At 42.8% G+C, this 27,929-nt stretch overlaps 2 protein-coding genes across 2 annotated transcripts; both read left to right on the top strand.

The window, feature by feature from the left end:
* Nucleotides 1–9,276: 9,276 nt before the first annotated feature.
* Nucleotides 9,277–18,032, top strand: rgmb (repulsive guidance molecule BMP co-receptor b). Its single transcript, XM_029511564.1, has 3 exons — nt 9,277–9,757; nt 13,661–14,220; nt 15,669–18,032. The coding sequence occupies exons 1-3, from the start codon at nt 9,640–9,642 to the stop codon at nt 16,428–16,430; spliced, it is 1,440 nt and encodes a 479-aa protein (XP_029367424.1). The 5' UTR covers nt 9,277–9,639; the 3' UTR covers nt 16,431–18,032.
* A 2,312-nt stretch (nt 18,033–20,344) lies between these two features.
* Nucleotides 20,345–27,900, top strand: erap2 (endoplasmic reticulum aminopeptidase 2). The gene is made up of 22 exons (XM_029510121.1): nt 20,345–20,398; nt 21,029–21,089; nt 21,197–21,369; nt 21,462–21,648; nt 21,752–21,921; nt 22,005–22,143; nt 22,226–22,360; nt 22,447–22,567; nt 22,683–22,837; nt 22,955–23,068; nt 23,149–23,280; nt 23,516–23,647; nt 24,255–24,323; nt 24,443–24,618; nt 24,710–24,789; nt 24,885–25,068; nt 25,209–25,365; nt 25,466–25,650; nt 25,774–25,935; nt 26,121–26,261; nt 27,016–27,097; nt 27,396–27,900. The coding sequence occupies exons 3-22, from the start codon at nt 21,212–21,214 to the stop codon at nt 27,540–27,542; spliced, it is 2,826 nt and encodes a 941-aa protein (XP_029365981.1). The 5' UTR covers nt 20,345–20,398; nt 21,029–21,089; nt 21,197–21,211; the 3' UTR covers nt 27,543–27,900.
* The last annotated feature ends 29 nt before the right edge of the window (nt 27,901–27,929 follow it).

Here is a 27,929-nt window from a genome sequence, read left to right as displayed (position 1 = left end):
ATATGTGACATGAATCTGAAAAATATTCAAAAATATGCAAATTTTATTTAAGAAAACAGATTAAATAAAATTTTCTCTAGCTTCTATACTGGCCCGGCTGTTAAACTCTCATTTGTCAAACCCCCATATTTCATGACTGGACTTAAAATGTATTACAAATCTGTCTCAATTAATTAGACCTACTCAAGATCATATTGCTTCAATGCTTTATGCTGATAAATGGTCAGTCATCAATGCTAACGTCAGTATTCTTTTTTTTTAAACGCAGCTTAATGAGAAAATTAGACATGAAAATTGTCCCTGATGGATGATGTCTTTTGAACGTTGATCATGGAGCCGTGTGCTATGTTTAATCCATTAGTCAGTGCTACTTTCATCTAGTCTCATTCCTTTTTTTCCACATTCTGCAACTAAACACAGTTTTTTATTTTATGTTATCAATTTTATACATTTTGAGTACTTTTGAGAGACACAACTTCCCTAAATTATACAGTGACATTTCACTCTTTTTTTTTTTCTCTCTTCTTTTTTCTAAATCTTACTCTCGAGCAGCTGAACTGTCAAATGCCAAATGAGTTTTGGACATTGCAACCCACGAGTCACCTGCCCTGGGATGGCCTGGCTGCAGGGTGCCAAGCAGGGTGTCTGTGGCCAGTGATGTGAATTGAAATGCTGTTTAAAAATGGATCCATCTAAATTATTCAGTCTGTTATTTTAGTGTCAGCATTCAGTGATGATGTCTGGTTGTCACGGAAACATAGTCCCATCATCCCTCTCAGCCCACAGCTGAATCCCCTTTGGATGAGGAGGTGGGAAAGGGATGCTCAGGGATGCGGTCTGATCATTTCAAAAGAAAATTGGGTGAAAATTAAAAATGTCACTCCACAATAACATTTGCAAAAGAAAAAAAAAACAGTCCTACCTGGCCTGAAGGAGAGTATTTTTATGTGACCACAAGCATTAAGACATTTTTCGCTGTGACAAAAATAATATAAGTCATTGCATTGTGGGTACTGCTAATAGGATGTGTTGGAAATACATACGGGCAGTTCTCTACCTTTGTCTTTCTGTCAAACCTTTTTAAACACACACACGCAGGGTGGGTCCCAGGTTGTGCTGGTAAGGCTTTATTAATCTCCTGTGAGACATGAACACCATCTCTCCATCATCCAGTGAACTCTGGTTCTGTGATGAGAGGCAACACTCAGCTCAGAGGACACTTGTCTGCAAAGAAAAACTCCTGTACATTGTCCGTAAGCTCTCATTGTGCGTGTGTTTCTGTTCGTGTTCTCATTGAGCAATGAGGCTTGAGGCAGAGGAATGGCTCTGAGAACAGCTGGGGAATCAGACGTTGATTCTGTTTTCCACCTAAACTCAGGGATTTACATGAGGCCTAAAGCCCAGACACACTGCTTCTGTGCCAAGACGAACATGCATATGCATGCAGTCGTGCTCACATACACACAAAGGCCATTTCCCCTCACTCAGCTTGCATCATACATTTCAAGTTATTTCATCATGTGTTAGTCATCATTTTTCATCCAAAGTTGTTCACCTTAAACAAACCTTCATAATACACTCATTGATTTAGTCAGTGAGAGAAAGACAGAGGCGGAGAGACTCTCTCGTGAACAAACTGGTTTTTATTCAAGCAGCTTCATTTGCTGCTGCACACAGCAGCATTTTAAACATTATTTAACTAGACACATTGACAGATAACACGGACTCTCGCTTTAGCAGACATGAATATAAATGTGCCCATTCAAACTGGGAGTTTCCCAGCAAAACCATTGTACCACATGCTGAGAACACCAGTCAAAGCACAAAGACGTGATGTGTCACTGGACAGATTTAAGTGCTAAGTGTTGGAAAACATTGTTAAGCTGAGCTTCAACACCCACCCAAAAAAACAAACAAACAAACAAAAAAAAACCCAGCTGAATTGTTAAAGTTGAATTAAACATAGTTTCAGTTACATTTACACAAATTCAATCTTTTACTAATCACTTGAGAAGCACAGGACTTTATACCAGTCAGGATATGTTAATTCCCGCAGAAGCCATTTGGAGACATGGAGACTGCTGTCTTCACAGTGTGACTCCAAATCTCACCATCCCTATCATGCTTTCATCCCTACCTGTCAGCAGATGAGAGCTCTATACACCTGCGACAACCCGTGCTGGGTGTGTGTAAATGTGTGTATGTTTGTGTGTACCCACAGAGGAGCTTGCTGCGCAAGCATATTCACAGCCAGCGTTCCTGACAAGCCTAATGAATCTCCGGAGGACCGCTACCTGCCAGCTTTCTCTTGTTCTGTCTTGTCTTCATTGTTCTCTTGCTCTGTTTTCTACCATCGTGCGACCCCCCCCCCCTCCTCCCATCCATCCCCCTTTCTGTTTGTCTGCCTGAACTGGAGCTGCCTCACTCACTGGGGTGGATTTCTCCTCCATCTGCTAATAAGCTTCCTTTATCTGCTCAGGGTGCACATCTTACATATCCCCATTAACTCCCAAGGAGGTAAATGGTCCGAGAGAGACCTTGATGTTTTTCATGAGAGGGATTACATGAACTCCTCTCACAATGAGACTGATTGATGCATTGTTACTCAAACTTCTTGTGTGCAAGAAGAACCTACTTTCAGACGGGGTCTTTAATTATACTTACCACTGCCATATTAGTCATGCCTGAGCTCAGCTTGTCTGTCCAAAATCCATTACCTATGCCGAAGGAGGCCTTGTTAGTTCACTATCAAGTGCTAATTACACAACATTATGATACATAGACATAATCTTGCTGTAATCACAGTAATTAGGGAAATAAAGTCACATGGGCAGGGAGGCAGAAGAACCACCAATGTGGAGAACAAAAGACTCAAATCTAGTCTGTCGAGCACCCACCTTAAATGTCCTTCAAAACACCCACACACACACACACACACACACACACACACACACACACAGACACATAGTCACATGTCAGTTAGAAAGTTGTGGCTGCATCACTGATCTGTTGCCTTGCATGAACCGACAGGGAGTGTGCACACACAGAGCATGAGTAATGAAACGCTTCACACTCATTTGGCTTTTGCACTTCAAATGAGATTGGCACAGCGCAGCGTCTAAAACACAACCATTAGATCTATAATGACTCTACAGCCAACTCCCTGTGGACTGACTGCGCACACACACACACACTGCACCCCCCAGCCCCCAAATAGTCTATGTATTATGCATTCCACCCATCTGCCACTCTGTGAGCACTCTATCCCAGGGGGAAGACAGGGGAGGAGAGGGGGAGGAGAAGAGGGGGAGGCACTCACAGCTGGATGCTGGAAAGAGAGAGGTAGTGAGCTTTTGCCATCTCGATGTGTCTTGCTCTCTCTCTCTCTCCCCCCCCCCCTCCATCTGTATATCTGTCAGGCTGCTGGCTGCAGGAATGTGAGGGGCTCACCTGTGTTTGGGCTTCTTCCTCACAGACAGGTATGAGCATATGGCTCTGATGTTTGAGTGATTTATAGATGCCCATACCTTCTCCCTTCCTGTGTGTCTCTGTGTGTGTGTGTGTTTGTGTTTGTTCTGAGGGGTTTTGTACTTCGCACTGGAGGATATGGATGGCCCAGCAGGAGATGGAAGCTGACCATCTGCACCACAAGACTCAAAATATCTATAAAGCTTCAGCGTGTCTGTGTGTGTTGAAACCGGAACACTAACAAAGCATCTTGTCTGTGTGTGAGAGAGACATGCAGAGAGAGAAAGACAAACTCGGCAAACAATTCTCACCACGCTAACCCTTCATGATCAAAAGTAACAGCCTTCAAAATCTCCTAGTCGGTGGAAGCAGTAATACATGCAAACCGAACACAGTCTCTGCTTATTTAACTGGATGTTAGCTGGCAAACTGACTGATAAAACAAGTTTCACAGCGGCGCAAGTTGGAGGCCAGAGAAGCTCAGGTTTAATAGTACGTCTTTGTCTGCCACACATTTACCCTGACTCAAACCAAACTGCAACCCCATGATCCTCATCTGCCCCATTACATCCGTCAGCTGTTCCCTCCGCGCTGCTCTGTGTGCAAGAGCGTGCATGTGTGTGTTTGCCCAGAGAAAACAGAGGCTTGGTTGTCGCCGACTGCTCTGCCTGATGCAGCTGTGTGCGCTTCAGATGTTTTCAAACAATAGAAATGTGGAGGATACAGACAAAGAGGATGTAGAGATCAGTAGATGTTTGTTTCAGATTGACATTCAGGCTTTGTTTGCAGCACTATTTGTGACAAATTTTTTGCTCTGAAATAACCAACATTTTTGTTGTTCTTTTTTTTTTTTTTTTTTTTTTTTTTTTTTATGTAATGACACCTTGTCAAGCTAAAACAGGAAAGTGTCCCTGTAGACCACTGACACCTGAGATGGCAGGTGTGCTACTTTCTGTGGTTATATTTTATTATGTGTGTCAGGTTTGATCTTTGATAAGTTAAACTAAAAATAGTTTAATGAAAATATAAATAATCTGATACGTGCTTTAATGATTACTCTAATTAGAAACTTATTCTGCACGGAGGTGGATGTGATATTTTGCTCCTCTTCTCAAGTTAAGTAAATCAAAGTAAAGATATTCTTTTACAAGTTGAGGTCTCACTTAGATGAAAGCATGGCTGCTTGTCACTGCTTATATTGATTAATTATATTTAACACATTAAACTGTGAAGTATGTGAAACTGTAACAATATTGTAAAGGATGACCGTAGAGTATGTGTGTATTGTCTTTATCCCTGAAGTAAATAATCATGATATATTATTCTCTTCTGTAATGTAGCAAAAATACTTTAGTAGATTTGAACTTAAGTAAAGCATCGGACCAAATGTACAGAGATACTCTCTACAAATGTACCTAAAAAAAGCAACAGGGTTAAGAGAGGGATGACAAGGAGCATAATGAGAGGGAAGAAAAAGAAGTAGTGGCACAAATGTGTTTGGAGAACCAGAAGAGAGAGCATTGTTGTGGTTATTTTCCCCATTTACTTCCATTACCTCCATTTCTATTTTAAACAGTAGAGTCATGATTGTATTTTAGTTTTGCATCGCAACCAGTCAATCAATGCCCATCAATGAGCTGGTCAGGGAAAAAGAAACTGGGGCTGAGTAGGTAAGGAGAGAGGGATCAATGCGATAATCTTCGTCTGTGGCCTGCGTTAAAGGAATCCTCCCCCACTGATCGGAGTGCTCCGATGACGCTACATTTCTCCTCAGCGTCTTAAAAGATAAACTAACCCCAAGATAAGTGCTCTCGCTTTTCCCACTCTGACACGTTTGCATGGAGGCACATGAAACCGGCCTTGGTCTCCTTCCTTCTCTTGGTAACAGCGGAGTGAACGAGCAGACAAAGGATGGTCTGATAAGGCCAAGTGAGGTAAAACAGCGTGAGTTTGGCCCAGCAGAGAAGCAGCTAGAAAGCAAGCTATTATAGGATGGGGTTTCCACATGCATAACAAGAGTGATACCTGGTTTTTATCTTTTTTGTTGTCTCAAATCTGGAATATGAACACACAGACAGATCTGCAATCCCTTACCACAACCCTTCTGAGTCAGAAATTTGATGTGTTGTGTCATTGCAGGATGCTGAATATAGGCTGAATGAATCCAATATCCAATGTAATGTAAAAACACATTTTATCCTCCTTTAAATTAATTTATACAATATTTATGGTAAACATTTGTTCCACAGAAAAATGCCCTTCTTATCAAATCTTTTGAGTTGGTAATTGGCTCCTGATTTTATCAAAACATGTTAAAGAAAATCCCTCAGTGCAGCAAGAATGTTTTAGCATATTCATTTAAAATTAACACAAATAGCTGTTTTGAATATTATCTGAAAAAGAATTTAATCAGACATCTAGTGCTGCAGCAAACTTTACTCGGCGACAAACTAATTTCAATTTAAATCCTTTCACTATACTAGGACGTTTTTCCAGATCCAACTGCAGACAGTGTTGGCTTCGAAGGACCTTGTCCAGCAGTACAATGCTACAATGCTACAAAAGAAGATTAGTCATATCAATACAACAATATAATGCAATTTTATAATATAAAATGTGCTGAAAGTCTGATCAGATAGTAAGAGATTCATTGAAATATCCTCACCTTTGCAACAATGCAAACTGTCAACATTACAACACTCACAAATGCACACACAGGTGCACTATGAAGATCCGAGGGCCATTTGTTGAATGATGGTGTGTTTGGAGTTGGGGTGGATTGAGGGGGAGGTGTGGAGAGAAGTGGAGAAGGGAGGCAGAGGTGTGGAGGTGAAGACAGGCTGGACATTCAGAAACAGACTGTCTTTGTGCCTGAGGCGCTGTGTATGAATGCATGTGTAACTAGGCAGAGCAACCCTGTGTGTGTGTGTGTGTGTGTGTGTGTGTGTGTGTGTGTGTGTGTGTGTGTGTGTGTGTGTGTGTGTGTGTGTGTGTGTATTTCAGGGCCCTCTGGTTCCCGGGCTCAGCTGTGCTGTAATTGATTAAATGAATTAGTATGAAATATAAAATTAAACAGCATGAATGGGGTCATCTGTTATCAAGGTTTCTTTGTGTGTGTGTGTGTGTGTGTCTTTGCAGATGGATGTGTGATTAGGGTGAAATATGAAATTAGCCATTATAAATAGTGCCATATGCATACATGTAATTGAATTAACCACACTGTGTTCAGAGTGTTAGCACAAATGAAATGTTCAACGAGTGAGCTTCATCCTGCAGGTAGGTTGACAGCTTGAGCAGAGCGGCTGCCATGTGGTGGTCGTTTTAATCCCGGCTGAAAGTTCGTGTCCAAGGACGTAAAGCTGGGTGGCAGAATTAAAGTTAAACAGCAATAAGTGCCTCAGTGGGGTGGTGGACCAGTGAGAACTGCTCCGCGGGGGTGGGTGAGCACCGTCCAACTGGAGAGCCCTCACTGTGTGTTTTGATGACTATGGTGGAGACCACTGTGACACATCTGACACGAATCCCCCAACTGTTTTTACGGTGTCGGTGTTTGGCTGGTGCGAAGGCAAAAGATTCTTCAAAATGTTTGACTTTTTATTTATTCATTTTTTTATGTGGAGCATTTTGCAGCTTTAAGTAACATCGCTGTCACGGCTTCGTGGTCAACAAAAGAAAAAATATAGGGGATGTGAAAATCATCAACCCAGAAAAAGAAAGTTAAAGTCCTTACTCAGAAAAACATTCAGTTGGTCATTACGGAGTAAATTTCAACCACTTTATATACAGTTGATTAGTTACATCAAAAGCAATCTGTTCCAGTTTACAAAGTCATTATTTCGTTTGCATGAAAAGTAGCTACAGATAACAGTGTCTAATAAATGGAGGGAAGTGAACTAATTGCAGTAAAGGCCTCTGAAGTTTAACACAGCATGAGGCAGCATTAAATGGAAACATTGAGTAAAATACAAGTACTGTAAAACTGTACTTATTTATGCTACTCTGGTGAAGTAGTTGCCGATCACCCAGCGGCCCCTCATTCACTGGGCTTCACCACCACCTGTGTGTGTAACCCTTTACCTCTTCCAGGGTTTATAGGACAAAATGATACCACAGCAAATTTCGCAATATTTCCCCACATCGGACGTCTTCGCTGATGAGGCTTCTGTAGTGGCTGTGTGTGTTTATGTTACTGGCACATTCAAAAAGGGAACGAGTGGCCATAACCACGTGTTATGGCATGTGAGTCAGAGTGTATGCCGTAGTTAGGTCATATTAGTGGTGAAACTGCCTGACTATGACACACACAGCTCATAAAAATCCGCCACAGAGAAGCTCTGTTTGCCACAATGGTGACACCCATGCACACAGTCTCCTATATTCGCACATGTGCATGTACGCTGGCAAACAAGTTAAGACTGGGAGGCACAATATGGCAGAATGTAAGTGGCAGCAAGCACACTCAACACAGAATATGAGAGTGTCAAAAGAGCAAACACAGTGTGGGTAAGTTCACAACATACAGAATTATCTTAGAGCTGCCCCCGTGCCTGCTTTAAAACTTGTCTTGACTCCGTGACTTTTACCTGAAAGATAAGGTTTGGTGCAACTCGGTTGCAAGGGAAAGTTTTAAAACATATTTCAACAGACTCCAGAAAGTGGGTGTTAGGTTATTAATGCTAGGATCACAGTGAGCTGCAGCGCTCTGCATGCGCAGCTGCGTTCACCGTCATTATTGCTGAGAGGTGTTTACAATATCTGCTCACATTTTGCCTTCTGCTCTTTTGTTCCTTTGACTGTGCATATTTACAACTGTGACACCCAGAGCTGTTTGCCGCGTCTGCACGTTGTTAGTTCTGCCTGGTTTGGTGACACAGAGGTTCTCATTTTACATCGTGTCCTGCTCTGATCCCGTCCTCTGCAGGGATCCAGATTTATCTTTAAAATACTCACAGAGGAGTGGTGTGGTGCACAACTCATTCCGTCTGCAACGCAATTATTGGGTATAAAAGTTAAAAATGCGATGTGTCATCCCCAGAGGGTCTCATTAGAAAACATAAGACAAGACAGCAGATGTGAAGTTAGCTACTTGATAGTGAACCAATTAATAACATTTCTCCCACAAAAATATCCAGCGCTTTATGCTCAGGAGGCGACTACATCAAAGGCCTGATGCAGCAGATGAACCATCAGCAGTGAGGAGACAGTTGGACTGGTATTCTTTTGGTTTTAACACACTTATATTTCATTTTCAAATGTGCATCATGACATCTGAAAAAACAACGTCTTTGTTTATTCGTTCTGTAGAAAACAAACTGAAGGGTCGATATTTTTCAGATGATAAAATATACTTGAGATATAATTAAAAAAAAAAAACTTAAGTTAACCTTCATTCAGTCAGATATTAATTGTTTTTGTTATTCCTGCTGCAGGAAACAAACAAAGGGGGAAAACAAACACAAAGATTTTGTGATTTCCTGCAGGATCTCGATCAGCTTTCACTCTCCCACGTAAACTATGAAATGCCTTTGCAGCAGAGCACACGGTGACTTAATGGCATCTCACCAACGTTTTACAACTTTTATCTCTGCTGCCTGTTCATTAATCTGCATTGCTCTCTCTCTCTCTCTCTCTCTCTCTCTCTCTCTCTCTCTCTAAGTCTTTGTAGGCGGGTTTTCCGCCAGCAGGGTTTGGTTGATTCTCTATTGATTTGCTGGTGGGGCAGAGGAGGAGGAGAAGAAAGTGAAAGGGGAGGAGAGAGAGAGAGAGAGAGAGAGAGAGAGGGAAAGATGTGATTGTGCTTGTTTGGGACGAGAGAGGTGAGGACAAGAGGACAGTGATCGCAATCAAGGCAGAAGTCCGACCTCGCAGAGAGCGCACTGGGATCACGTGGGGGTGTGTGGATTTGCACGGGGAAAAGTAAAAGTGTCGTCGGAGTCACTTCTGGTTCTACTTTGTTCTCCCTCTCTCTTTGCCTTTCCGACCCCCCCCCCCCCCCACCACCTCCCCACCTCCCCACCCCTCCGCCCTGCATTCCGCGGAGCAGCTGTGTTTTAATGCCCCTGCGCACCCGAGGAGGAGAGGAAGGAGAGGAGGTCAGGAGGCCCGGACACCACCCCTCCTCGCTCTTCGGAGGTCCGTCCACTCTCCCCTCCTGGCCCTGCATGGACGGGGATGGGGAGAGCCGGATGCTGTTGCCGCGGGGCTGAGCGCCTCGCCTCCCCGTTTCTGGTGCGCCGCTTCCGGCTGGCGCTGGCGCTGATCGTCGCTCTCTGCTGCGGTTCTCACACAGGTAACAAGCTGCACTTCACGCCCGCAGTCACTGCGCGCCTCTCGGCCACAGCAACTACGCTGCTGCGCTTTTACACACTTTCTTATCCAGTTTCGTGCCAGACGCCGTGCGCTTCTGCAACTACAGCATCAGTAACTACATTTAATGTGCACTCCGTTGAATTGGACAACCACCCCAGACTTTATTAGTTATTTGAAGGCTTGTTATCACGGTGTTGCCGATGCTGCTGGAAGGCCCAGTGCTGCCTGACAATGGCTCTCTCTCCAGCGGCAGTGCAGCAGCCTGAGCACGGATCGAGTTTCTTCTCCTCTCTCCTGGGCCGTCATTCTCCTGTCTGCCCCTTAATGGCTCATGGAGGAGGGGAAGAGGAGGAAAGAGAGGGAGACTACCTCTCCTCATATCCATACATAACAGATTGCAGCTTCACTCACAGCAATGTTCAGAATCTACCCAAGTGCAAAAATGTGGTTCAAAAAGTTCAGATGGGGGCTGTTTTGTGAGTCTTTCCAAATTTAGTGCAGCGAGGCTACAATTTATGGTCAGTTGCATGATGCAAGTAAATAAAAATGTTTCGTGAAAAACAGCCACAGGGTGATTAAGCGACACATAAGCTTGATGATTTTCCCTGCTTTTCTAGGGGAAAGGCATGAAGGAAATATTTCTCCTAACAGCAGTTTCTTTGTATTTGTGATTGTCTGTTGTCCGGTCATCACCAAAAACAGAGACTCACATCTCCCAGTCTGAGCCAAATGGTAGATCGAAAAGAAGAAGAAGAAGAAGAATTAGACCAAAAAAAGAAAGAGGGAAAGTCAAAGGTTAATGATGGGTTAGTAAGGATTACTCACACTAAAACAAAACACAACGTGATTCCTTTCTTTGGTTACATTTAGTGACGCCCCTGATTTCTCTTTTGCTGTAAAAAAGCTGGGAAATGTGCTGCTTTTTCTCCTCTTTTGGTCAAGTGTGTACTGTTGCTGTGTGTATAGGGGGGTGGCTGTTGTGACGGATGTCTGTTGAGCAGTCACACCTCCAGTAATTAGTTTAACACAACTCCGGCAGTGGGACAAAACTGCCCCTGCATGGAGCCTGATGGGAACAGAGAGACCCACTTTACATTCAAGACCCTCTTGGCACTTTCTGTTAAATGTGCGTCACCTGGAAAGAATGTGTATTATTTTGCCTTTTTAGCTAAACATGGTGTTTAATTAGTTAAAACTTGATTTTAGGGTATTTATAGACATGTTGGTGTCACTCCAGCTGTCAGCCCCATGTGTCTGTTTAGACTGGGAGGCAGGAATGTCTGAATTGTTGACTATTTTTTGCAGCGTCTAGTGGAGAGAGACAGAGAAAGAAAGAGTGCAGGCTGTAGTGAGCGTCTGCAAAGCTTTGTTTCTCTGAGCTTAGAGGGCTGTTTGTGTGATTTGAGCTCAGTGTGTGAGAGAGTGCACACAACAAGGTGATCAATAAGCACTTCACAAGCCGTTCCCTCAGTTCAGAGATGATCCCAGTAGATCCTTTTCTGATCTCTGGAGATCAGAGAGGTTGGAGGCAGCCAGATAGGGAGACAAAGAACCGCTAAACCTGCGAGAGTCAGCTGGTGGAGCTTTTGACCTCTGTCTGATGGTAGAGATGGTGCCTAAGGATGCAAAGAAGAGAGGCTGAAAGATGGCCATGGGGTAAGGAGACCGGCCAGGGATCCGGGTGGAGACAGTGGATTGAAAACAGAGTAGTGCAGATAGAGGCAAATGTTTCAAGGTGGAGGTGCTGTGGAGGAAAAAAAAAATCTGATCTCAGAAAATGATGCTTGAGAGAAAAGAAAAGATGAAGAACCTATGAGATGATGAAGTCAGCTGGGAGAGGGGGATGGCATAAAAAAGAGAGGTAGATATTGTGGTAGGACATAGGGTTGGCTTTGCTGACTGTTTTATTGTTTCTATATTAGATTCATACCCCAGGGGATGAAACAAACCAGGATCCGGGTTTGTTGAACAGCCCTCACATGAGCTATTTATTCTCCTCTTCACACTATTTTCAAGGCAATTCCATATTCATCATCATTCGTTTTACCACAAATCTCTCATGTGCGTTGGTAGATGTTCTTTTGACGGTGCGGCTCAGCATGCCTACAGAGAGAGCTGTAGGAGGTCAGCTTCACAAAAGGGAGATCCTGACAAAAAATAATATATATATATATATATATAAGAGTTCGCACGACAGAAAAAGGGATAAATGGGCTGTATGGCAGCACAACCAGAGCTAGTCTGAAACTTCATCAGATCATTGTCATTGGAGAAGTTTTAATCTTTGTATAGGTTGGTGATTTGAGCCCAGTCCACTTAGTTACATGATCAACTCCCTTTTTGCTGTATCCCCGTGCTGGGGACAGGGTTAGTGAATGAGTGCTTTTGTGTGTTTTTCATAGCAGCTCATGATTCTGATAGCCTCTGAAAGAGAATAAACCTGCTCTGATTAGATTGGAAGTGGTATTTAGGCACTGCAGGGCAGATAGGGTGGAAAGAAGGAGGCTGTTGCTGTGCCAGTCAAATACACAATGTGTCCTCAGTGCTCAGACCGTCTGTGCAGTGGTGGTTGGCACGGAAGGCAGCCTCTGTCTGTGTGTGTGTCTGGGTTGTGGTGTTAGTATTTAACAGGCTGGAGCGAGATTCTGAGGCATGGTGTGAGTGGGGGTCCGTACCTGCGCCCTGCTTTGGAAATCTCAGAACACTACTGCCCTCAAATGGTCACACCAACTGCTTCACGCCACCAAATTAAATAGATGTAAATTGATAAGTACTAACTTATGGCTGTAAAGGGATGCCGTGACATTAAGGAAATCAGGTGCTTTTCATTAATCAGCATGTACTTTCTGTTTTTGCTTGGCCGTTAGGAGATCATACCACCATCTGATGATTGTGAACCACGTGCATTCAACGAAAGCACTACCGACAGTCTTTCCAAGATAGCAAGTTGTGTGTGTGTGTGTGTGTGTGTGTGTGTGTGTGTGTGTGTGTGTGTGTGTGTGTGTGTGTGTGTGTGTGGTTGTAGCTGCTCATACACTACAGAGCCTCTCTCTCTCTCTCTCTCTGTCTCTCTCTCTCTGTCCTAATCTAATAGAAGCACACTGATGCATTAGGTATGGTCTCTAATCTCTCTCTCTCTCTCTAATGATCTATGATATTAAAGGCTGGTTTGACCGTTGTTATGTTCAGATATTTAGAGGACAGAATAATTTGGTCCTTTGAATGCAATTTCTGCCTTAAGCCTGCTCCGGTAGGTATGATTGAAGATGTAAATAAAGATTAATCTGCCAACAAAAATAAACTCTAACTTAAGATGGAAGGAAATTTTGCAGTGTATTATTTTCCATGTTTATTATTTATTTCCATGTTATATATGCAAATAGAAGGTTTTGAGAATTAACAAAAAAAAAAAACAGTGCAAAATAAGCTTAACAAAACCATGGTGTCATGCATGAATGCAAAGCATCCCCTGCCCTGTATTGTTAAGATGTGGATCACTCATACCGTACCATGTGTGTTAAGACTTTCTCTGTCTTTTCTGCTGCTCCTTGGCGAAAACATTCTTTATCTTTCCTTCTGGCTGCTCTTTGGTTTATTACACTTACTGATAGATCAACACTTTGAACCACCGGCTGGTTCTTTTTCCAATTTTATTACGTTGGATTGTAACAGGCAGGCACCTTTGTGTGTTAAAGATCAAAGCCCTCTTCACACAGTAACTGCAGTCTTCTTCTTTGAACAGATAATCTTTCGATTTTTAGTGAGAGTCAGCTCTCATTCCTGCCTAAATCATCAGACATGTACATTTCCTTTGAGCTCTCCTCTGTCAGTGAAATAAAATGTACACTTCTAGTGTGGTTGACTGTGTTTGTGTCCTCTCCAGGTGAGTGTCAAGTGTCCACCCCTCAGTGTCGTATCCAGAAGTGCACCACTGATTTTGTCTCCCTGACCTCCCACCTGACGTCGGCCGTGGATGGCTTTCACACTGAATTTTGCAAGGCTTTACGTGCATACTCAGCGTGCACCCAGAGGACGGCCAAGTCCTGCCGGGGGAACCTGGTCTTCCACTCAGCTGTGCTGGGCATCTCGGACCTCATGACCCAGAGGAACTGCTCCAGAGACGGGCCAACTTCCTCCACACACCCTGAAGTCCACCCTGAGCCCTGCAGCTACCACAGTCGCACCCAGCACGCACACGCGCATTCCCACGTGCATGCACACATGCACTCCCATGCCCATGGCCACAGCCACAGCCACAGCCACTCTCAGCCAGGGTACCTGTTCTGTGGGCTGTTTGGGGACCCACACCTGAGGACCTTTAAAGACAGCTTCCAGACTTGTAAGGTGGAGGGGGCGTGGCCACTCATCGATAATGACTATCTTTCAGTGCAAGTCACTAATGTCCCTGTGGTACCTGGCTCCAGTGCCACGGCGACCAATAAGGTGAGAATAGAACAGTAACAAAGAAGCGAGTACAAAAAAGTGGGCTTTTTGGGTCTAATTTGCTGTTATTAGGACTGAAAGAGTTTCTTAAGTGAGAGCAGCTGGTGTAATTTAGTCTATTTCTGTGTGTGTGTGACAGTCAGAGTGAAGCATTTTCTGTAATGACCTCCAAGCTGTTTTTCTGTGTTTCAGAGAAAGAACTCTTATCAGCCTCAGCCTGGAAAAAACCCAATGCTCTACTTTTCTCCCTCTTCCTGTCTCTCTCTCTGTTTCACTCACAGATGTGAGGCTAACAGCCGATCTTATGACTGTCCCTTTTGACTGAAGCAGTGTTGGAAATCTAACTTGGTTAATGGATGCTTATAGCATGACCTTTAATAACATGGAGCGAGATGTGTGAAAGGACCTACTGTTTACTTATGTGTGTGTTAGCAAGTAGTGTTGTGCTTGTGTGTGTGTGTGTGTGTGTGTGTGTGTGTGTGTGTGTGAGTGTGAGACAGTTTGTCTTATAAGTTGCACTCCTTCCTTTAAGCTTAAAGCACTAGGTGTGTGAAAGGGCCTTAACCCTGTAAGACAAAAATGACACATTCACACTTTCAAGCACATGCACTCACCCACACACTATACTAAATGGATGACTAGCCACACAAGGTGATCTTTGTGGTGTTAAAGGAGCCATGTTGATGTTTCCCTTGATGATCTACCCTCTCTAGTCTAGTCAATAGTTTTAATTATTAAAGCAAATACACACCCAAACATACACTTTGTCATACACTCATCTTACAGAAACATCCGCGCACAGTAACACATGCATATTGAGCAAGTAGTATGGTTGCTAAACTGTGGAGTTGAAGGTCTAATCTTGTGTCAGAGGTGGGGCAAGTTATTAGTCATGATTATTAGGGACATGCACTCTCTTACACACACGCACACACACATTAACAGCCTCCAAGCTTAATGGGCTGCCGGGCCTCATTCCTCACAGCTGTCATGTGAACAAAGCAGCCATTCACCGGAACTATGATGCTAGTGCTAACCGTAATGCTTACACCACACCCTGTATCCACCACTGCCTCCGCTGGGGCCCAGTCTGTTTTTATGTATGTGCGTACGTGTGCATGTGTCAGCATGTTTGCATAGCTGTGTCAAATTACAGCTTGTTAAAAAGAATTTAGTAATTGTTGCGTGATGAGAGCCAATAAGCTGTGTGAGCGAATGTTAATATTTTTGTGTGTGTGTGTGTGTATTAGAGAGACCTTTCACCTGCTGGAACCGTCGATAATTTTCATTACCAAGGGGGATGTTTAAAAACAACCTCAATCTTAGATACCAAACTTTAAGTTGACAGTCTCTCAAAACTGAGACAAGCAACCAATCTGTCAGTGCAGACTTTTGTCCTGTGTCTAATGCGTGAACTCATGTGATATTCCCTCTCTCCCGCTCTACAGATCACCATCATCTTCAAGCCTTATGAGGGATGCACAGACCAGAGGGTCTATCAAGCTGTCACAGACAACCTTCCTGCTGCTTTTGACGATGGCACCGTGAGCAGTGGAGACCCCATCCACACCTTCACTGGTGCAGACGGGGCAGCCGGTAAAGTCCGGGCTCTGTGGATCTCTGAGCGCACACCAGGGCACCACGTGGAGCTGCATGCTGGTTACATTGGTGTGACTGTAATAGTTCGCCAGCTGGGCCGCTACCTGACCCTGGCCGTGCGGATCCCTGAGGAGCTGGCTCAGGCCTACGATGCCACCCAGGACCTGCAGCTCTGTCTGAATGGCTGCCCCAGCAGTGAGCGCATTGACCATGGAGGGCATCTTCCCCTACCACTGTCCCCTCCTGCACTTGGTCTACAGCTTCACCAGCTGCGCCGACCCAGCTATGCCTCACAGACACAAGCGTATCTGTACGGTAGCCCGCAGGCTTTTGGCGTGGAGGGAGCAAAGGAACGCTGCAGGGAGAAGCTGGAGGTACAGGACATTTACTTTCATTCCTGCGTATTTGATCTCTTGACCACCGGGGATGCTAATTTCACAGTGGCAGCGTTCAGTGCCCAGAAGGACATGGAGAGTCTCCACCCTCACCGAGATAGATGGAGGATCTACCCCCGTGGCTCTGCCACCTCCATCTTAAACTCTGACTGTCAGCCTATCAAACAGCTCACTGTGCTCCTGCTGTCTGCTTTGAGTGTGACATTGATGTATTAGTAGGAGTTCGTGTCTGTGGGCTTGTGTATGTGTGTGCACTAGAAGGAGAGGTTTTTGCTGAGCACTGATACTGATCACTGAGTCCTCTCTCACGCAGAAAGGAAACAGCAGGCTGGACTGTTACTGGGAAATAGACGTTTTTGTAGAGGAGATGGCAGATCTCCCAGGGGGCACAGGGAGTACTGTGACACGAACTGCATCTTACCTGGCAGAATCAGCCATCTAGAGCTAAAAAACACAGGAAATGTGATTATGGCACAGTCTTCATCTTTGAATGGGACGCAGTTGATATCAGTGATAAACGAATACATTGTGAAATACACTCACATCTGTTCCTGTGTAGGCGAATTGAGTGTGTGGATATACACTCCAGACTGTAAATAGTTCATTTTGTCTTCAGTGCACAGTGAAATGGTTTGATGTGATTTTTCTTTGATACCTCAGACAGAGGACGTTTGTTTTAACAGAAGCACTTTATTTAGTTTTATTACTTTTTGTTAACAAATCCACATCAGTGTTTCTTCTGCTTGCATTTACTCATCTCCATCAAAGTCTCCAGTGTGTGATGTTTTGAAGTCTGTATATAATTTGGTTTCCTTTCAAAGTAAAAGTCAGCTGACTACTGCAAGGAGCTGCCATTTTTGTTCAAATACACCATTGTTCCAGTAGCTGATTTTAATTGGTAACTCATTTTAAATCAGTCAATGTGAGCTGTTCTGTTGAATGTATTATGATCGTTGTCACAGCAAATGCCACCAGTACTTTTTCTCACTGTATGAATTTGTTGTTTTTCCTGAGTCCTGATTTCCAATATGTGTGAATGAATGCAAGTGTATGTGTCAATTTTTTTTTTCTAGTTTTGATGACATATTCAAATGTGTTTTTGTTTCACCTGAAAATAATACTATTCGCATATTTTTCCAAGAGTCTGTGACAAAACTGGCTCATGTTTGTTACTCAGTGTAGACTTTGTTATTTAATTTGAGCCAAAGACAGATGATGTATGATTTGTATGTAGAAAGGAAATCATAACTCACCACCAAACCAGCACCCTCCTTCGTCTCATTGTGTCCCTCCCTGTTCTTTAAACGTGCTACTGTAAATTATTTTTCTCCTACTGCCACAATTGACAAGCTGCTCCTTGAGGACATGTGTAAGAAACTGGAGCGGGAACAAAACACTGCATATCACTGAGAAAATACATCATTCAGCGTTGAGTTGTTCGAAACAAATTTCATTTTTTGGCAACCCCCACCCCAACTATTTCTTACATGTAACATTCTGTATGAAATACTTGTTTGGCCATTTGGCCATTTTTTGGCATTGTGATCTTTTGAATCATGTGTGAGTGTCAGTTTAGTGAGGAGTGACTGGTCAGTGTTGAAATACTTAACTTATTTATGAACTGTAGTGTCCTGTAGAGGAAGTTAAGCTTCATATTCTTGCTGTTGGATAATTAAAAAATGTCAGATGTGATTGTACTGCCACCTAGTGGTGCTCTGTTGCTATGTCAGTGTGTTATTCAAGGCGATCAAAAAGAAAAAAAAAGAAAAATGTTGAAAAACAAACTGTGCGCAAGTGTTTTATTTAAAAAAAAATAAAGTCACAATGATTAAGCTTACTTCCTGTTTATTCATTTTACATCTGCGAGAATATGAAAAACAAAACATGAATACCAAAAATGCTAATTTATGTTTATTTGTGAATTTCCAAAGACATTCAAGGAATTGACAATTAAAGATAAGACAGAAGTTGTGTATCCAGTATGAGCACTCACCCATCTGTCTGAGGTTTTAAGAGATACCAAGAAAGGCTTCACAAACACAATCTGTTATCAACTGCCACAGTCAGCAACACCTGGGATGTCAGTGTAGAGGGTCTGAAAATGGCGCGACAAAAGATTTGAAGCATTTGAGAGCTATTCCTCCTGTGATGGAACATGGGGCTCATTTCCCATTTAATGAGACTTCCCAAAAAGCATTCAAAGTCAAAGACTGCAGGACCATTTGTAACATCTTGCAGTGCAGAAATCCGCACTGTGTAGACCTCAGACGAGAAATACTTTCCTCTGTGGGTTTTTTGTTCAAGGTAAATCAGCAGAAGCTTTTATTCTGAAAAACAAAATAAACTGTTACCTTTTTAAGAAAACTGTTCTTATTTCAATTACGGTAAACTCAAACTTGTACATATTTGCACAGAATGTGTGGTTGATGTTATATTGATCACATGTTGGTACGCAGGGAGACTTACCACTTAATAACAGCATATATGGTCATCAGAGTGTTAAAGGTGATAATCTTCATGAGAAGCAGCCTCAAAACCAGGATAACCACAGTGTTTGTCCACACTTCACCACCTGGAGACCACACAGACAGACATGAAGAGCGCCATCTCTGCAGCACGAGTCGGGCACAAAAGCTGGAAACAATCAAGGTTTACCATCTGTCTTTTCTTCGTCATAACACATCTTGTCCTTATTGTCTGAAACATTAGAAAAATGTGTAACAGCCTATTAACAAACAAACAAAAACAAAGCAACAACTGGACACTGGGAAAAGTCACATGTAAGTCACTCTAGTTCAACCTGATGAACTGGCGTAACGTCTCCTGGTGACTTTTGGGTGTCGTCTTTGATTCACAGAGCAACTGTAAGAAGGCCAGTTACTTGTCAATACTGTAATAATGGCCACGGCGCTTTGCCCGCGATGCTTCCTGTGATGAGCGATGCTGTTTGACGTAGTGGAGATGTGGCCCTCTGATGGTGAACGCCAGATGACCTCCAAGTGCCCCCTCCTGAAGTCGCTAACCATGCAAACCAGAAGGGTCCAGCCAAGCCTTTCCCCTGACAGGTGCACTGGAGGGGCCAAAGATGCCAGGACATTACACTCTACAATACCTGGTCGAGATGGATGAAGGGCGAAGACAGGAGGACAAATAAAAAATGAGGTTAAAAGTGGTAGGAAAAAAGGATAGAATCGTAATAATGATAAAGATAGTTTTAGCATTTTTATTTGACACCCTCAGGTATATACTCTAAAATACAGAGACTATTTCAGACATATAAGGTTTGTTGCTAACTGACTCCAAATATACATATCTGGATCAAATATTAGAGATAAAATTTCTTACCTGCGCATAAATAAATGATAGGAAGGTAAAATACAGCCCTGGGTGGCTCAGTCATGTCTGTTTTAGTCAGAGTGGCTTCTATGGTAGTGTGAGAGTGAGTGTGTGTACAGTTTACTTGTGTGCCTGCTGTCGTTTGAAATGGGGGCATGCCGTTTGGATCTGCCAGGAGCATTGCATTGTGGGTGATCAACATGCCTCATTCTTTTGACCTTACACTAACAATGTTATTCCCCCTCTGTGCCCCCACTTTATCCCAACACGCACACCAAAGCCCACACTGAGAGAGAGTGAGGCAGACAGTGCGAACTCCCATACATGTGAAGAATATGTGTCTTTCTGAAGACAGAGACAGGCTGAGGACAGGACGTCAGAGTGTACAGCGGCGAGTCCGTGCCAAGACGTTTTGAACGACTGGAGACACACCTGCCCACGGCTGTTAGATCTGAGGTGAGATACTGCTCATATCAACACACCCAAAAAATTAGACAGCACACCTGCATGCACACAACACACACTCAGTGAGGAGAAACTGTGTTGCTGGTTTTTGATGATGATGTGATATCCTGTATTTGTTCCCCCGTTGACTTGACTTGACATAAGACATCAGTTAACTAAGCTATTGTCATTATAATTATCATCAAGATATTATACATTATCTCTCTCTCTCTCTCTCTCTCTCTCTCTCTCTCTCTCTCTCTCTCTCACACACACACACACACACACACACTCCCACAAATGCACACAACCACTGGCAGAAGTCATGGGCGGGAGTTTAAAAAAGAAAGTGAAACTCACCAGCAGGGACATGAAGGAAGGATGATGAGGCTAAAATGATCGAGGTAAAGCTATCTGACATTTCTTTAAAACAAGTAGCAATCACACAACGAAACGTTCTGTGTTCATTATGTGTTCCACCGGGTGTTTTGGGCGACATTTCTGAATTCAAAGCTTGTTGTAACTGAGCTTCTTCCTCGGTGTGGTACAGCAGCATGTGCGGCCTGATTTGAACTGCTGTTATGCTGCTGCAGCTGTTGTCGCCTCACAGTTATAGCTGTGTCCTCACCTTGTTTTATCCACATGGAAAACCATGTGCCTCGTCTGTCACATGTTTGAGTCTCCTTATGCATTAGTTGTGTTGTGGCCTGGAGTTCAGCTTGCTAGAATTGCCAGTGCACTTCCTTGAAGCATCTGATCTGCAATCCAGTAAAACATCCCACAGCCTGATATCTGTAGCTGCAAAGGACATTTGGGGAAGTGAGCGAATAGTCCTGTCGTGCATAGCTGGACAGTCGCTGTCGTACTTATCTGTTACCTTTTGCCATATTTCTAAAGTGAAGCTTGGGACCAGTTTTCACCTGGCTGAGGGAAGAAAAGCTTTCTCAAATCTGCACTAGACTGAGGAAAGAATCATTTTATTTCTCAATGAACACTGTGCCCTGAAAAACTGCTGTTCCTCTAATATCTTTCAGGTTTTTGAGGAAGCCCTGAGAACTTGACTGACGCCACATCAGCGTCCACCATTCACTGCAGGTTGTGCTTAGTTGCTCCCTTGTGTTCGGGATGTGACTGAGATTTCAGTTCTAGCAATAAACGTCTCCCATACTTTCGTTTTTCTGATTTCCTTTTTTTTTTTGAAGGACATTTCCTCTACAATGGCCTTGGTGAGCCTGTTTGCACTGTCTTTATTTCACGTGTTTCTTGTTGGGAGTCAACCCAACAGTTCACAACAAGCATCAGGTCATCAAGGAGCACAATCTCTGTTGGGCACTGATAATCTGTCCTTCCCATGGAGCCGTCTTCGTCTGCCGAGGTACACGTCACACTACAGGAAATTAATGACAAGAATTTGGTGGAACTCTGGTTTTGAGTAGTAAAAAAGTAACCCACATTTCTTCATTTTAGGTACATCGTTCCTCTTCACTACCGTCTCCTCCTGCATCCAGACCTCGAAAATCTCAACTTCACTGGCTCAGTTCAGATCCAGATTGATGTTCAGAACAATACAAACTGGGTTGTATTACACAGCAAGGGACTACAGATCTCCAGAGCCACCATACTGAATCAGAACCTTGCTCATCTGTCTGAACAGGTAAATTTAGAGCTGTAGGTAACTTTTGATATTTGCAATGGACCCATGTTCTCCTATAGCTTAATCCTGACCTGACAGAGAGATTCTGATTTTCTGCTCATAGGTTCTTCCAGTTCTTCATAACCCTTCACATGAGCAGATTGGCATTTTCTCTCCCAGGGTGCTCAGCAGTGGGCAGAAATATTTTCTGTATATTGAGTTTGGGGCAAAACTTGCTGAGGGCTTTTATGGCTTCTACAAGAGCACCTACAGGACTAGCTCAGGGGAAACCAGGTAAGATCTCAGACACATACAAACATACAGATGTGGTATAGTTACAATTAATTACAAAAATACTTTCTGTTGTCTCATTTCAGAAATTTAGCTTCGACTCACTTTGAGCCCACCAGTGCTCGAATGGCATTCCCTTGTTTTGATGAGCCAATCTTTAAAGCTAACTTCTCTGTGCGGATCAGGAGGAGCCCAGAGTACATTTCACTCTCCAACATGCCTGTAGTGAGTGTTAGGCTGGTCCTATTGCCTAAATAACTGGTGATAAATATTCAAAAAAGGTACAACTAATATTTTTGCATTTCAGGTTAAGACAGTTAAAATAAGCAATGACCTGATTGAGGACCGGTTTGCTGCGAGTGTGAAGATGAGCACATACCTCGTAGCATTCGTCATCTGTGATTTCAAATCTGTTACTGCAACAACATCCTCTGGAGTAAAGGTATCAGATATTCCAAAACTATGCAGTTGAAATTTGAATTTCTCTGTCATCTTTGTCATTTTAAATCCATTATTATGCATCTGTAGGTGTCCATCTATGCTGCTGCTGAGAAGTGGTCTCAGACCAACTATGCCCTTGAGGTAGCTGTCAAGATGCTGGACTTTTACGAGGAGTACTTCAACATCCGCTATCCTCTCCCCAAACAAGGTGAACCTTTTTTAGTTCGGGTAAACTGTTTTAGTTCTTTACCTAAACCAAAGAGCATTTCTTCATCTCTGTTGTCTCACTTTCAGTTGCCTGAACTATCCTTTCACTCCTTCAGATCTGATCGCCATCCCAGATTTCCAGTCTGGTGCGATGGAGAACTGGGGTCTGACGACCTACCGAGAGACTAGCCTTCTCTTTGACCCCCCCACATCCTCTATTTCTGATAAACTCTGGGTTACTATGGTGATTGGCCACGAGCTTGCCCATCAGGTGAGAGTGTGACAGTGTATCTGGCCAATAACCACATTCAGGATACCAGTGTGTTGTAGTTCAGACTTCAACAGCTCCATTACACATCACCAGCCAAATTTAAAATCTTGCCTACAGTGGTTTGGTAACTTGGTGACCATGAAGTGGTGGAATGATATATGGCTGAATGAAGGCTTTGCCAGATACATGGAATATATTTCAGTGGAGGCCACCTACCCTGAACTCAAAGTGGTGAGTTTTTCTGAGACTTTATGAAATATTACGACTAACGCTGAAGATTGCTAATGATGTTTCAATGCACAATCTTGTAGGATGAATATCTACTGGATACCTGCTTTGCAGCTGTTGGTCATGATTCATTGAACTCCTCTCGCCCGATATCCAGTCCAGCAGAGAACCCCACTCAGATTAAAGAAATGTTCGACACAGTCTCCTATGACAAGGTATGCTTTCAGTCTTACATGTCTGTTTACTGATTATGAGATATCTTAGTTGCCTTGTCATGTTTGAAATAGCAGAAAACTTGCAATTAAAACATGATTGGAAATGTTTAAGTGTTGATTAATTATTAATTGATCCATGTATTGATGCTGATATTGATGTCACAGAAAGTCTTTGAAATCAACATTTAGTGTTGTGACTTGTTGATAAATGGACCCTCTGTCCTTCTCCCACCAGGGAGCATGTGTCCTGCACATGCTGCGACACTTTCTCACAGATGATGTGTTTCAGAGCGGGATAGTGCGATACCTCCGCAAATACAGCTACAAAAATGCACACAACCAGGACCTGTGGGACAGTCTGGCAAATGTATGTTCAGATATGTTATTAAATGTTATATTTAGGTTTTTGTTTCGTTTTTTTTTTTTTTTATATATTGTTACATAATTGCATACAAAATTCCTTTTTTTCGTTTTTGTGTAGCCCAAATATTACAAAGCCACATCCTGAAAAAAAAAAAAAAGTCAATTTACTGAGACTTTAAAGTTGTTGAAAGTAGATCATTTATCAAACTTAAAATTATATCTGTTTTCATTGCAGTCAAAGTAATGTGGTGTGTGCCCGGAAAAGGCATTTTGAGTGCAGATTGGTTTATGTTCAAAGAAAATCGCTGCATTGCCAGGAGTTGATAGCCAAACACTTGAAAATAACAGGAGACATTGTTCTCATTGTGATGGATTACCAATTTCAAACAAGTTCAACAACTATTCTTACTGCACCAAATCAAATCTGAATAACACCCATGAAGCCATGAACCTATAAAGCACTATTGTTCACTTTGTTGTATAAAGAAATAAGACGTGATTTGTATTTAATGGACTAAACCATGCAAAGCTGTCATTACTTTATTATTGTTATTATTATTTTCATCCATTGTAAGAGGAACTAAGGTTGAAAAGCTTATGTTGTTTTTCAGACGTGCTCAGAAGAAGACTTTATCTCAGGAGAACATTGTTACAGCAGTAGCCAGGCCACCAAGAATGCAGTGAGTAAACAAAGCATAACATCAACTCTCTGACCTCTCTTCACGAGCTACCTCTTATAAGTATTGCACGATTTGCAAGATTATGGCCACATGTGTTGATCTCTAACTGTCTCTTACAGTACTTGTTTGCAGGGGAACATCTGGATCTGACAGCCATGATGAACACTTGGACTCTGCAGAAAGGTATTCCTCTGGTGACTGTAACAAGGAAAGGGTCCCGTTTGCTGCTTCGACAGGACAGGTTCCTGCGGACAGTCCTGCCTTCTGATCCTCTCTGGCCCATGTTGCAGAAAGGGTGAGCATGCACATGCACATGCACATAAAGCTCTATAACCACTATCAATGAGAGGGTCTGTGGTAACTCTCAAGTTTCCGCACTTGTTTAGTTTTCTTTGGCATATCCCGCTGACGTACAAGACCGATGTTTCAAGCACCATTCACAGACACCTGATGACAACACAAACTGGTAAAAAGTAATTGAGAGTGTGTGAAATACAACCCATATGTATTTTGATTTTCCTTTGGCATAATGTTTCCTTCTGCTATTTATGTGCCGTTTAGACAGTATCCACATAGGGGAGGAAGTCAGCTGGGTGAAAGTAAACGCTGACATGACTGGCTATTATGTGGTGCATTATGAGGATGGTGGTTGGGATGAGATAAACAAACTGCTGAGGGAAAACCACACTGCTCTAAGCTACAAAGACAGGAGTCACCTCATACACAACGCTTTCCAATTGGTCACGTAAGTATATACATGTGAATGTGTTTGCGGTTCAGTATATGACAATGAGACTTTTTTCTGCATCGGTAGGTTACAGTTTTGATTACCCCGCCAAAGAGGGGTAGCGGTACTTTTTTAATCATTCTGGTATTTCCCTACAGGGCAGGTCACCTGCCAATCAATAAAGCCCTAGACCTGATTGGTTATCTACGATATGAGAGCCACACAGTGCCTCTACTCCAAGGACTGGGCTATCTGGAGGCCTTTTACCGGTTGATTGAAAAAAGGCATGAGCCTGAGCTAACACAAAACCTGGGGGTAAGAGGCCAAGAAGCCAAAAGGCTGTATGATATTTCTGTCAATTTCAGTGTGAAATTAAGTTGATGTAAATGCTGTTTCTCTGTGTTCTTTGGTGCAGACGTATATCCTGCGATTCTTCCGTGCTGTCATTGATCAGCAGACGTGGAGCGACAGCGGCTCTGTATCAGAACGACGGCTGAGGTCAGAAGTCCTCTCTTTGGCTTGTCACCTGGATGACCCTCCCTGTCTGGAGCGAGCGCAGCAGAGCTTCAAAGACTGGCTCCAGTCCAATGGAACTCTCAAGTCTGTCTAAATAACATATTACCACACCAAATTATTGACAGTTTTAATATAAATCACAAAAGCCACATATCCTACACTGGACCTGATCATTTCATGTTTCATCCATGCTTGTGTTTACTCTAGCTTACCCACTGATGTGGCAGAGATAGTGTATACAGTTGGAGCACAGGACAATGATGGCTGGACCTCACTCTTGCACGCATACAACAATTCTCTCTCTGCAGCACAAAAGCATAAAATCCTGTTTGCCTTGACCCACAGCAGAGACACCAATAAGCTGGAGAGGTAATTGTCTTCCTAACATATTTTTACACAAAGTCTATGTTGCCATCTTGTGGCAAATGTGGGGTATGATATAACAGTACTTGTTCCACTTATTCCTTGGCCAGTATTGCAGATACTCAAGTAAAGGCTCTTCAGGTGAGAATTTTTGTATTTTAGTCAGCTGCACATGTGTGTTTGTGTTGCAGATTGCTGGAGCTGGGTGTGGAAGGGAAAGTGATTCGATCACAGGACCTATCTAGTCTCATCCTCATGGTGGCCAGGAACCCAAGGGGATATCAACTTGCCTGGACTTTTGTCAAAACGAACTGGGACATGTTGGTTAAAAGGTTAGTGGTAAACAACGGAGATAGTGTGAATGTAACTGTATCAAACCATGTGATGTAATAAAAATGCAGAAATACCAACGCTTACAATAATATCTTACCAAGTACACACTGATCAGCTGCAACATTTGAACAAAGTAACAAGTGAAGCTAATGACTCTGCTAATCTCCTTAAAACGACATCTGTGAAATGGTGGATATATTAGTCAACAGGTAAACAATCACTTCTTGAAATTGGAAGCAGTCTGAGTAGTGTTGACAGGGGCCAAACTGTGATGTGTAGACAAGTGGATCGGAGAATCCCCAAAAGAGTAGGTCTGGTGGTGTGCTTCCTTTTTTGCAGTGATCTTTTTGAAATGAATGCTGGCTCATGCTGCCCATGCTAAATTAATTACCGTTGCCTTGGCCTCCAAATTTCCCATAATTAAATCCAATCCAGCATCCGTGGGATGCACAGGAAGGCCTGGTCCCTGGAAGTCCCACCTCGCACGTTACAGGACTTACAGTCTTGACCAAAGGTCACCTTCAGAGGTTTAGTGGCTCTGGTTCTGGTGGACCTTCATAATGTTAGAAAGGTGGTCCTTATCTTTTTGCTGAGTTGTGTAGCTAGTTTGTACAATTTTTCACTCCACAAACTGCTGTATGTTGTGTTGGATGCATAATATTCTGTGCAGTATATATTTATTTATTATTTATTATATATTTATTTATTTATTTTTGTCTGTCTTGTCTGATGTACTGTCTTGACTTGCTGCAGGTTCCAGTTGGGCTCATTTTGTATTAGAAACATCCTGATTGGAACGACGGGCCACTTTTCTTCTCCCAAGGAACTTACTGAAGTAAATATATTTAATTTTAAAGGCAGCATTACATGGTGTCTCTGTATACTTTGATCTTAATTCTTACTCACAACAAACCCACCTCAAATCATTTTGAAAATTAAAACACCATAGTCTGATGCAACTACTTTAAAAGTGTATGTTTTTGCACCTCCATTTGCTCTTAGACCTAAGAAAGGTCTGATTAAAGCTCTTTTGTGCCATGAAAAATTATGCGACTGACCCTAAAAAAGTAATTTTGCTGTACTGTCCTTGATTAAATTATGTAAACATATATATATATGTGTTTGACCCCCAGGTGCAACTGTTCTTTGAGTCCATCAAAGAACAGTCATCTCAGCTGAGAGCTACTCAAGTTGCCTTGGACAACGTACGGAAAAATGTTCGCTGGTTTCAGAGGAACCTGGAGCCTCTGAGAGACTGGGTGAATGATCAGTTGAAGTGAAGGACAACAGAAAGAGAGGCAGTGGCTGACACGTGCCACAGAAAGGACACTTGAAAGTGTTTTTGAATTTGTATGTGTCGTACAATCTTTAAATTGGAACATGCTCAACAACACTTGAGATTTGATTTTTTTTTTTTTTGTGTATTTTTTTCAGGGACTAATTTGTTGGAACAAAAATTTAATCAGTAAAACTGGCAGCTGAGGTGTTGTGTGTGTGCTGGTCATATGTGTATTTGTGCTGGTGTGTGTGTGTGTGTGTGTGCGCGCGTGATCCATTCCCAAAGTAGCATATAAAATTCACTGTATATTGATTCTTCATGAAACACAATAAAGGGTTCTCTGTGCCTCCCTAACCTTCCACCTTCCTTGTGTTTGGATGTACTTGTT

This window comes from Echeneis naucrates, chromosome 9 (assembly GCF_900963305.1).
Source record: "Echeneis naucrates chromosome 9, fEcheNa1.1, whole genome shotgun sequence".
NCBI classification, from domain to species: domain Eukaryota; kingdom Metazoa; phylum Chordata; class Actinopteri; order Carangiformes; family Echeneidae; genus Echeneis; species Echeneis naucrates.
This window is presented reverse-complemented; position numbering and strand designations above follow the sequence as displayed.

Coding starts and splice junctions, on each gene's coding strand:
- erap2 (XM_029510121.1), top strand. CDS start 21,212: ATGGCCTTGGTGAGCCTGTTTGCACTGTCTTTATTTCACGTGTTTCTT. Junction 22,568..22,682: donor CTATCCTCTCCCCAAACAAG/GTGAACCTTTTT, acceptor TCACTCCTTCAG/ATCTGATCGCCATCCCAGAT. Junction 22,838..22,954: donor GCCACGAGCTTGCCCATCAG/GTGAGAGTGTGA, acceptor TCTTGCCTACAG/TGGTTTGGTAACTTGGTGAC.
- rgmb (XM_029511564.1), top strand. CDS start 9,640: ATGGGGAGAGCCGGATGCTGTTGCCGCGGGGCTGAGCGCCTCGCCTCC. Junction 9,758..13,660: donor CTGCTGCGGTTCTCACACAG/GTAACAAGCTGC, acceptor TGTCCTCTCCAG/GTGAGTGTCAAGTGTCCACC. Junction 14,221..15,668: donor GTGCCACGGCGACCAATAAG/GTGAGAATAGAA, acceptor CCCGCTCTACAG/ATCACCATCATCTTCAAGCC.